The following is a 12257-nucleotide window of genomic DNA, read 5'->3' as shown; positions in this document are numbered from 1 at the left end:
TTTACCGCCCACGCTATGAGCAGTGTGGTGTGAAAGGGGTCTTAGTGTTAACAGCCTAGGAGGTGTGTCCAACCCTCAACAGTGGGCATGGACCTGCTCACCTCCAATCACATTAGATTAAATCCAATCAAGCCAATGCCCTCAAAGTATCACACCATAAAACCATAATATCACAAGTGTATCATTAAAATAATGATAATAATCATCACAATAAGTCTACTAATAGTACGTCAGTGGTTCAATGCAATTCTCACACTGCCAGAAAACAAAAAAAATAAAAGATAAAAATGAAATAAAAATAAAGACAATTAATAAAAAATAAAGAATAAATAATGGGAAAAAAGTATATATATATATATATATATATATATATATATATATATATATATATACAGTATCTCACAAAAGTGTATACACCCCTCACATTTTTGTATTAATATGAGCCACTTTGTGTTGGTCTATCACAAAAATCCCAGTAAAATAAATTTATGTTTTTGGTTGTAACATAACAAAATTTAGAAAATGTCAAGGGGTATGAATACTTTTTTAAAAGCACTGTATATATATATATATATATATATATATATATATATATATATATATATATACAGTATCCCACAAAAGTGAGTACACCCCTCACATTTTTGTAAATATTCTATTATATCTTTTTATGTGACAACACTAAAGAAATGACACTTGTCTACAATGTAAAGTAGTGAGTGTACAGCTTGTATAACAGTGTAAATTTGCCGTCCCCTCAAAATAACTCAACACACAGCCATTAATGTCTAAACTGCTGGCAACAAAAGTGAGTACATCCCTAAGTGAAAATGTCCAAATTGGGCCCAATTAGCCATTTTCCTTCCCCCGTGTCCTGTGACTCATTAGTGTTACAAGGTCTCAGGTGTGAATGGGGAGCAGGTGTGTTAAATTTGGTGTTATCGCTCTCACTCTCTCATCCTGGTCACTGGAAGTTCACCATGGCACCTCAATGCAAAGAACTCTCTAAGGATCTGAAAAAAAGAAGTGTTGCTCTACATAAAGATGGCCTAGGCTATAAGAAGATTGACAAGATCCTGAAACTGAGCTGCAGCACGGTGGCCAAGACCATACAGCGGTTTACCAGGACAGGTTACACTCAGAACAGGCCTCGCCATGGTCAACCAAAGAAGTTGAGGTCACGTGCTCAGCGTCATATCCAGAGGTTGTTTTTGAGAAATAGACATATGAGTGCTGCCAGCATTGCTGCAGAGGTTGAAGGGGTGGGGGGGTCAGCCTGTCAGTGCTCAGACCATACGCCGCACACTGCATCAAATTGGTCTGCATGGCTGTCGTCCCAGAAGGAAGCCTCTTCTAAAGATGATGCACAAGAAAACCTGCAAACAGTTTGCTGAAGATAAGCAGACTAAGCACATGGATTACTGGAACCATGTCCTGTGCTCTGATGAGACCGAGATAAACATATTTGGTTCAGATGGTGTGTGTGGAGCCAGGTGAGGAGGACAAAGACAAGTGTGTCTTGTCTACAGTCAAACATGGTGGTGGGAGTGTCATGGTCTGGGGCGGCATGAGTGCTGAAGACACTGGGGGGGCTACAGTTCATTAAGGGAACCATGAATGCCAACATGTACTGTGACATACTGAAGCAGAGCATGATCCCCTCCCTTCAGAGACTGAGCCGTAGGACAGAGAGGCAGTGGTGGCAGCATCATGTGGGGGGGATGCTTTTCCTCAGCAGGGACAGGGAAGCTGCTCCGAGTTGATGGGAAAATGGATGGAGCAAAATACAAGGCAATCTTATAAGAAAACCTCTTAAGCCGCGTATACACGGGCGGACTGTATGGCCAACTTAGTCCGTCAGACAATCCGACGGACAGTCCGTCCTACTTTCGAAAGAACGGACTTGACCACACACGGATGCAAAACAGTCCGTTGAAAGCTTGCGCGATGACGTGTACAGCACGTACGACGGGACTAGAAATAGAAAGTCCAATACACAGCAATGCAACCTTTCGCCGTGTAAATCCTTTCTGAGCATGCGCCATACTTAGTCCGTTGAACTAGCCTACTCACGAGCGGATTGTCCGCTGAAACCAAAGTCTGACAGACAATATTATGGAAATTCCGAAATACTTAGTCTGCCAGACTGCACGCTGAAAAAGTCCGCTGAAGCCCACACACGAGCGGACTGTCCGCTGAAATGTGTTTCGACGGACTAAGTTGGCCAGACAGTCCGCCCGCGTGTACGCGGCTTTAGAGTCTGCAAAAGACTTGAGACTGGGGAAGAGGTTCACCTTCCAGCAGGACAACGACCCGAAACATACAGCCAGAGCTACAATGGAATGGATTAGATCAAAGCATATTCATGTGTTAGAATGGCCCAGTCACAGTCCAGACCTAAATCCAATTGAGAATCTGTGGCAAGACTTAAAAATTGCTGTTCACAGACGCTCTCCATGCAATCTAACAGAGCTTGAGCTACTTTGCAAAGAATGGGCAGAAATGTCCCTCTCTAGATGTGCAAAGCTGGTAGAGACATCCCCAAAAAGAGTGACTTGCAGCTGTAATTGCAGCAAAAGGGGTTCTACAAATGATTGACTCCGGGGGGCTGAATACAAATGTACACCACACTTTTCACATATTTATTTATAAAAAATGTTGAAAACCATTTATCATTTTCCTTCCACTTCACAATTATGTGCCACTTTGTGTTGGTCTATCACATAAAATCCCATCAAAATACATTTACGTTTTTGGTTGTAACATGACAAAATTTTGAAAATTTAAGGGGATATGAATATATAAATTTAAAATACCAACTTTTCTTTTTTTTTTTTATAAGTAATCGCATAATCTCAGTTCTCAGCTGCATAAGGGGCTTAGAGAGCTGGGGGTGGAGAAACAGCAGCACACTGATTTTCCCAGTGAATGGTTGTGAAGGGCGAGGTGCATGCCATCACAGGTCTTGGCCATTTGAGGGAGGTAGGCTATTCTCCCAGCACAGCCAGCAAGCTATCCACATTGGAATAAATGTGCTTTTATGACCCACTAGAGTCTGTTTGAAATAAGAGAGCAGGGGGACTGGTACAATCACCAGCTATTTCACATAAGGAACAAATACATAGAGAACAGGATACTTTTTAATGGAAGTTCATGGTACAACAGACACTTATCAGGAATGTGATAGGTTTGGGTAACATTTTTTTTTTAAGAACTTTGTCTGTAGAATGTTTACCATTAAAAATATGTGCCCTTTAATTCAATGCCAACATATTCAATTTCTTTTTTTTTTTTTTGTCTCTAAGTGCCAGCTGACAACCCAGTGCCCAATGGATTGAAATGCCCATCCTGTTTGTCTTTTTATTCTCCCTGGTGTAACTCTTCAGATACCATGCAATGCACAGGGAATGAGAACATGTGTCTTCTTCAGACTGTACACATAGGAGGTAAGTATAACAGATGGAGGCAACGTTGGCACAGAACATTCTTTTTTTAACATATCATTCACCCCATACTAATATTAGATGAGAAAAGTATTTATTTTAAAAATATAATACAATTCGAAGCAGCACTATACCAAAATATATTTTTTTCTTTTATCTTTTAAACAGTCATTGTACACCAGTAATATTAAAAATAAAAAACTGCGCTCAGTGCTTCTCAAATGTGAAATTCATAATATAACCCTTTCATGACTAAGCCTATTTTTGGCATTTGGTGTTTACAAGTTAAAATCCATATTTTTTTGCTAGAAACTTACTTGGAACCCCCAAACATTATATATATATATATATATATATATATATATATATATATATATATGTTTTAGCAGAGACTCTAGAGAATAAAACGGCGATTGTTGCAATATTTTATGCCACACGATATTTGCGCAGCGGTGTTTTAAACACAACTTTTTGGGAAAAGGGACGCTTTCATGAATTAAAAAAAAAACGAAACAGTAAAATTAGCCCAATTTTTTTGCAAAATGTGAAAGATGATGTTACGCCGAGTAAATAGATACCAAACATGTCCCACTTTATAATTGCACGCACTCGTGGAATGGCGACAAACTACGGTACCTAAAAATCTCAATAGGCGACGCTTTAAAAAAAATTGTGAACATCCCTTGTGACAGTAATAGGTGGTGACAGGTACTCTTTATGGAGGGATCAGGGGGCTAAAAGACCCCCGATCCCTCCTTTACACTTCAAAGTATTCAGGTCGCCGTTTTCGGCAACTCTGAATACTGTATATATATTTTTAAATCCGGCGCCATTGGCAGCCGAGTAAACGGGAAGTGACGTCATGACGTCGCTTCCGTGTTTACTATTAGGAGACTGGAATGAAGCCGCTTCTGGCTTCATTCCAGTCCCTGCCCAGCAGCCGGAGGCATCAGTTCGTGCATCGGTGCTCCCGATTGAGCGGGAGCACCGGTAAGAGCGGCGGGAGGGGGGTTGTCCCCCCCTGGCTCCTCCGGCATAACAACCGAGCGGCTTTTAGCCGCATTGGTTGTTATGGCTGGAAAGCCAATCGCCCGCTGTGAAAAACGGTACCGGGATGATGCCTGCAGGTGCGGGCATCATCCTGGTATAACCCCCGGAAGCCGAGTACGCACATCTGCGTACGCTTGGCGGCAAGGGGTTAATAATATCTAGCCCTCACAGATGCACTCAGAAACACAAAAATACAAGCGCAATATAAATGAATGCCAATACAGCTGCGCTGTGTAAATATCATGTCAATAAAAAATAAAGAAGTAACACAAATCCACCTCTAGTGACAAAACGAATCAAATAATGTCCATTCGTAATCACAATAATGTATTGTCCATCTTATCCTTAATATACAGTGGTGTGAAAAAGTGTTTGCCCCCTTCCTCATTTCCTGTTCCTTTGCATGTTTGTCACACTTAAGTGTTTCGGAACATCAAACCAATTTAAACAATAGTCAAGGACAACACAAGTAAACACAAAATGCAATTTGTAAATGAAGGTGTTTATTATTAAAGGTGAAAAAAAATCCAAACCATCATGGCCCTGTGTGAAAAAGTGATTGCCCCCCTTGTTAAAACATACTATAACTGTGGTTGTCCACACCTGAGTTCAATTTCTCTAGCCACACCCAGGCCTGATTATTGCCACACCTGTTCACAATCAAGGCATCACTTAAATAGGAGCTGCTTGACACAGTAAGGTCCACCAGAAGATCCTTAAAAGCTACACATCATGCCGAGACCCAAAGAAATTCAGGAACAATTGAGAAAGAAAGTAATTGAGATCTATCAGTCTGGAAAGGGTTATAAAGCCATTTCCAAAGCTTTGGGAATCCAGCGAACCACAGTGAGAGCCATTATCCACAAATGGCGAAGACATGGAACAGTGGTGAACCTTCCCAGGAGTGGCCGGCCGCCCAAAATTACCCCAAGAGCGCAGCGACGACTCATCCAAGAGGTCACAAAAGACCCCACAACAACGTCCAAGGAACTGCAGGCCTCACTTGCCTCAGTTAAGGTCAGCGTTCATGCCTCCACCATCAGGAAAAGACTGGGCAAAAATGGCCTGCATGGCAGAGTTCCAAGGAGAAAGCCACTGCTGAGCAAAAAGAACATCAAAGCTCATCTCAATTTCTCCACAACACATCTTGATGATCCCCAAGACTTTTGGGACAACATTCTGTGGACCGATGAGACAAAAGTGGAACTCTTTGGAAGGTGTGTGTCCAAGTATATCTGGCGTAGAAGGAACACTGCATTTCATAAAAAGAACATTATACCAACAGTAAAATATGGTGGTGGTAGTGTGATGGTCTGGGGCTGTTTTGCTGCTTCAGGACCTGGAAGACTTGCCGTGATAAAAGGAACTATGAATTCTGCTGTCTACCAAGAGATCCTGAAGGAGAATGTCCGACCATCTGTTCGTGTACTCAAGCTGAAACGAACTTGGGTTCTGCAGCAGGACAATGATCCTAAATACACCAGCAAGTCCACCACCGAATGGCTGAAGAAAAACAAAATGAAGACTTTGGAGTGGCCTAGCCAAAGTCCTGACCTGAATCCTATTGAGATGTTGTGGTATGACCTTAAAAAGGCCGTTCATGCTCGAAAACCCTCTAATGTAACTGAATTAGGACAATTCTGCAAAGATGAGTGGGCCAAAATTCCTCCAGGACGCTGTAAAAGCCTCATTGCACGTTATCGCAAACGCTTGGTTGCAGTTGTTGCTGCTAAGGGTGGCCCAACCAGTTATTAGGTTTAGGGGGCAATCACTTTTTCACACAGGGCCATGATGGTTTGGATTTTTTTTCACCTTTAATAATAAACACCTTCATTTACAAATTGCATTTTGTGTTTACTTGTGTTGTCCTTGACTATTGTTTAAATTGGTTTGATGTTCCGAAACACTTAAGTGTGACAAACATGCAAAGGATTAGGAAATGAGGAAGGGGGCAAACACTTTTTCACACCACTGTAAACAACAAAGTGTGACTGGTGAGCCCACCACCTCAACGCATACAGATTCTTACCAGATTACTAGACCCCAAATTATAGGAGGTCTGGCATAGCATGAAGCTAGGTTGGTCTTGAGCCATGGATTTGATTATGCTGATCCCCCTGACAACGTCTGTTTAGACGAAACGTATGTTGGTGCTGGGCGGGGTGCAGCTTACGCTGACTTCACTCATGCTTTGCTGCAGCCGGCTCTGTTTAATGAGCTAACAATTTGTTTTGTAAATACATATTTTAGCTGATATTTAATAAATACTTGATGGTACTAAACCATTGGAGACTTATGTTTTCTTGTTGGGCTTAACCGCTGAGGTGCCGTATGTGTTTCTGTGTCAGATGATCCATGGTTCAAGACCCATGCAGCTTCATGCTATGCCAGACCTCCTATAATTTGGGGTCGGGTAATCTGGTAAGAGCAGTGGCGGCTGGTGGTGGTATATTTTTTGGAAGGGGGGCAAACAATGCACCCACAGCCACCCGATCAGATGATCACCAGCCCTGTACTTACCCCATCTAGGTCACGGGCAGCGTTTCCTCCGGGCGCAGAGCAGAAGCTTCCTTCTCTTTGGCATCACTGTGTGTCTCCTCCCTCTTCCTCCTAGGCGGCCAATAGGATCGCTTCTCCTCTTGGCCTATCGGGTGATGGGTCTCAGAACCATTGGGTTCCTGGCAGGGAGGAGAATCAGCCGGGAGAAGAATCAGGAAGACAATAGTGAATATTAATTCGCTATTGTCACACAACTAGGTGGGCGCCCCGAGGCCACCCTTTTTCAAAGCCATATAGAGTCCCTGCGTCCCGTATAGATGGGCCACCACTTGGTAAGAAGCTGTGTGTGTTGAGGTGGTGGGCTCATCGTTCACACTTCTTGTTTATAATAAAGTAGAAGCCAATCCTAACACTAAAATCTCTACATGTACAGACATCCACAATCTAACACTAACCCTGTAAAGAAGAAACCAGTATACATACCTTTTCTGAAGCAGATCAGACCCGATCCCGCGCTTAGCAGCGGCTTTGCTGTGTAGTAAACACACAAAGTATAGGACGCCTTAAAGCGGAGGTCCACCCTAAAGTGGACCTTCCGCTCATTGGAATCCTCCCCCCCTCCGGCGCCACAATTGGCACCTTTCAGGGGGGAGGGGGGTGCAGGTACCTGTACAGTACAGGTATCTGCACCCACTTCCGGGATAGCTCTCTGCGGAAAGGGGCGTAGATTACGCCCCTTTCCGAAAGTCCCCCGCTGCCTGCTGGGAAGCACACAGATCCCAGAGGCAGCGGGTCCATCCTTATTGCGCAGCGCGACTCGCGCATGCGCAGTAGGGAACCGGGAAATGAAGCCGAAAGGCTCCACTTCCTGATTCCCATACCCAAGATGGCGGCGGCAGCACCCGAGAGACGATCGTGAGATCGGCTTCGGGTGCCGACATCGCGGGCGCACTGGGCGGGTAAGTGTCCTTATTTTAAAAGTCAGCAGCTGCAGTATTTGTAGCTGCTAGCTTTTAAAAAAAAAAAAACGGCGGAACTCCTGGCGGACTCCCGCTTTAAGGTGAAAAAGCACAAGGGTTTACAACCCCTTTAATTGAACACAATGAAGTTAGAAGCTGATTGGCTACCATGCACATCTGCACCAGATTTTGCACTCTCCACTTTTAGTAAACCAGACTTTAATTCAAGATTATCAAACTTCAATTTGATCATACTTGCAATTAAAGTTGGTTTTGTTTGAATATCGCCACATGTTAGGCTAGCATAGAGACATAAAAATGTATTTGCAATTTGCCATAAGTTTCTCATATTAGAATAGGAAATGGTTAAAACCCATGTAAGGCTCTTTTTTTGGCAAAGAGTTTTGAAAGAACAGGACAACCACCCTAAAGATTATGAAATTTAAGTGCGCATCTTTCTTCAAATTCTGACATGTTTCAGGGGCTCTAAGCGCCCCCTATTATCAGGGCTAAGGATAGCTGAAACATGTTGCTTCCACTTGTTTTGTCTGATTTTCATGAAGAATTTTATGAAGTCTTCTATCCATTAATTATTATGCCGCGTACACGCGATCGGATTTTCCGACAACAAAACCATGGATTTTTGTTCGAAGGTTGTTGGCTCCAACTTGTCTTGCAAACACACGGTCACACAAATGTTGGCCAACAATTACGAACGTGGGAACGTGGAGACGTACAAGACGTACGACGAGCCGAGAAAAAGGAAGTTCAATAGCCAATGCGGTTCCTTCTGCTTGATTCCGAGCATGCGTGAACTTTTGTGCGACGTACACACGATCCGAAATTCCGACAAAGTTTTGTTGGCGGAAAATTTGAGAACCTGTTAGCCAAAATTTGTTGGTGGAAAGTCCAATAACAAATGTTCGATGGAGCATACACACGGTTGGACTTTCCGACAACAAGCTCACATCCAACATTTCCCGTCGGAAAATCCGACCGTGTGTACGCGGCATTGCAATTTCCATAGGTCGTATTGGTTTGGTTGATCTGGAAAGAATCAAATTTACCCAAACAAACTCAATTCAAATAATTTGCAAGTACTAGCTAGTATTTTGCACCATTAAGTATTTTTTCCATTCCTTTGCTCTAGAATCATCAATAAGTGAAGAGAAAGTGAAAGGAAAAATGACCACAAATAGTATTGGTCTGATATAAACCATAGATTGGGCGCAAAATCTGATGCTCTACTATATTATTAGATGTTGTTTACTAATATTTGCTATATTGGCCAAAAGAGAATGTGAGGTCAAGTACTAATGTTGGAAAAGAAGATTTGGCTCACCCCAGGTGTTAAAATACACCCCAAGGGTATTCATTTTCAGTAGGCTTGAGGTGCCGGCCACTCAAGTTCACACCCAACCCATAAAAAAAATGGAAAAATGAAAATTATCACGCTGAAAAAAACCCCCAAAAAACAAAAACACAATAACTAAATAAAATAAAGCAGCTGCTAAAACTGTGAGATACACACATATACACAAATTTAATGTAGCAGCGCTAAAGATAAAAATAAATAGAATAACAGAAAAGAGTAGACTAATCAAAACTGTGAATTTTGTGAACTACAACACACAGCAACATGTGTAAAAAATATGAAAATTGATAAAAGGGCAACTGGAACTATGCATCACACGACCAGGAAGACTCAAGCATTAAACCACCAGGGGGATGGGTTATGCGTTACCCGAAAAAGCACGAAAACTCTCCATAGTGTAAAACGTACCAAAGGCTTATTAAAACTATTAAAATTGCACTTACAGGAGTGTAGTTATAACGATTAAATAAAACAGTCGGCCGGCTTGCGAACACCCGTCCACTGAGTACAGCACGATGACGTCAGCACATCGATTTCTCTACGCGCGTTTTGTCACAGACTGATGTCAGTGCACAACAGAAAATGATCTTCCTCAAACACAAAGTTGGAAGAAAACAATTGTCCAAACTGTCTTTGTATGCTGTAGTATTAACAGTACCCTTCACTGGAAACACCTGAACACAATCATTTGGAGGGGTCTCCAAATACACTTGGCCATATAGCGTAAATGGACATGTATGGCCAGCGAGTAACATACTCTGATATTGTAGAAATGGGGGAATACAGGCTTGCTAAAACATGTAAAAATCATCTCAACTTCAGTGCCCTTTGGTGGACGAAGATAAGATATCATGCAAAAGACTCAAACAAGTGATGGCTTCATCACGTGTAATCTTGCATAGTGGTGTACCACTTAGAAATATGGGCACATTGGATTTGTGGATACAATCCCTAACCAGCATAATCATATACATGCATACAATCTATAGGGTCCGTTCACACAGGGGCAACTCAGATCCGACTTCAGGTCGCCCCTAGTCGGACAACATTTAAAAATAAATGTAAGTGAATGAGAGCCGTCTTAATGCACACTACTGAAGTCGTTCCGACTTCAGAAAAGGTTCCTGTACTACTTGAATCCGACTTGTAGGCGACCAATACCCATTGATTTCAATGGAGGTCACCTCCAAGTCGGATCTCCGGCTATACGGAGGCGACTCTGACAGAATTATGAGCTCTCAAGAGGGAACTCCACGCCAAATTTATGAAAAGAAAATTAGCGTGGGTTCCCCCTCCGAGAGCATACCAGGCCCTTAGGTCTGGTATGGATATTAAGGGGAACCCCCTACGCCGAAAAAAGGCGTGGGTGTTCCCCCCAGATCCATACCAGACCCTTATCCGAGCATGCTACCCGGCCGGCCAGGAAAGGGGGTGGGGACGAGCGTGAGCCCCCCCTCCTGAGCCGTACCAGGCCGCGTGCCCTCAACATGGGGGGGTGCCTTGGGGAAGGGGGGGCCGCGTGCCCTCAACAAGGGGGCTCCTGGATTCCGATAAGTCCCCCGCCCGCAGACCCCGACAACCAATGACCAGGGTTGTCGGGAAGAGGCCCTTGTCCTCATCAACATGGGGACAAGGTGCTTTGGGGTGGGGGGGCCGCGCGGCCCCCCCTTCTCCAAGGCACCCCCCCATGTTGAGGGCACGCGGCCTGGTACGGCTCAGGAGGGGGGGGCTCACGCTCGTCCCCACCCCCTTTCCTGGCCGGCCGGGTAGCATGCTCAGATAAGGGTCTGGTATGGATCTGGGGGGGACCCCCACACCATTTTTTCGGTGTAGGGGGTTCCCCTTAATATCCATACCAGACCTAAGGGCCTGGTATGCTCTCGGAGGGGGGACCCACGCCAATTTTTTTTCATAAATTTGCCGTGGAGTTCCCTCTTGAGAGCTCATTCTCTGATTGGCCGCGTCAAAAGTCGCCTGGCCTGGGGCGACTTAAAGTCGTGTTGTAAGTCGCCCCAAGTCATGTTCAGGTCGTGTCCAAGTTGCCTCCAAAAGTCGTATTGAAAGTCTTTTTGCCCCTGTGTGAACGGACCCTTAAGATTACCTTCACAACTTTTTTCAAATAAGCAATTTATTAAAACAAAGACTTTTTTAAGTTCAAACTTTTTTTTTTACACAAAACTGTGCCATAAGATTCTGTGGTATTTACCTAGTTCTAGGTTTTGAAGAATTTGTTTAAGAATAAATTTCACAATTGAATAATTAATATTTTGTTTTTTTTCAGAAGCTGTACCACAGTCAACAGCATATCGTGGTTGCGCCACAAAAAGCATCTGCGATCTCGGCAACCTTTGTTACAGCCACAACGGAATATTAACAGACGTTCGTTTCCACTGCACCAGTGGAAGCACCATGGGTCTCCAAACTCACTTCTACATCCCGTCTATAATTTGCCTTTTATTCTTGAAATTACAATTTGTATTGTGAACAATTACTTTGAGTACTTCAATAGCAAAAAAAACATGTGCCCATGTGAAAAAGAACAGTTTTCTCTGCAATACGCATCTTTGATCTCATAGCTTCCCCACCACAGAAGGTTTACTCAATCATTCTGTTGACATCATTCTTCTGCTTGAATAAGGACCATCATCATCCAATCTACTTCCCATGGGCCCGAGCTGTCATAGACCCCCCTCTTATGCAAGGGCCCTGACTGAGGCATCAAAGGGGGGGCTGAATAAAGTTGGAGTTGATCTTCTTAAAAATAAAAATGCTAGATTTGCAAACTGCATACATCTTTTTCTTTATTTCAAATTGTAACAATGTACCACACTTTTGGTATTAATAGAACTACAATTCTTTCTGTTTTTTGAGACACAACTTAAAGTGTCTGTAAAGGCTAAGATATAAAAATAAATAACACACGTTATACTT

At 43.2% G+C, this 12257-nt stretch overlaps 1 protein-coding gene across 1 annotated transcript in view; it reads left to right on the top strand.

Moving 5' to 3' along the window:
* Positions 1–12037, top strand: part of LOC143933369 (phospholipase A2 inhibitor NAI-like) — a 20736-nt gene extending 8699 nt beyond the window's left edge. Inside the window, exons 3-4 of the mRNA XM_077456236.1 lie at positions 3306–3446; positions 11608–12037. Of these exons, the coding sequence (XP_077312362.1) occupies positions 3306–3446; positions 11608–11810 (344 nt within the window). The 3' untranslated portion in view covers positions 11811–12037. The remainder of the gene's footprint in view (positions 1–3305; positions 3447–11607) is intronic.
* Positions 12038–12257: the final 220 nt, after the last annotated feature.

This window comes from Lithobates pipiens, unplaced genomic scaffold, assembly GCF_037356315.1.
Source record: "Lithobates pipiens isolate NorthernLeopardFrog02 unplaced genomic scaffold, aLitPip1_a1.2 Scaffold_27, whole genome shotgun sequence".
Classification (NCBI taxonomy): domain Eukaryota; kingdom Metazoa; phylum Chordata; class Amphibia; order Anura; family Ranidae; genus Lithobates; species Lithobates pipiens.
This window is presented reverse-complemented; position numbering and strand designations above follow the sequence as displayed.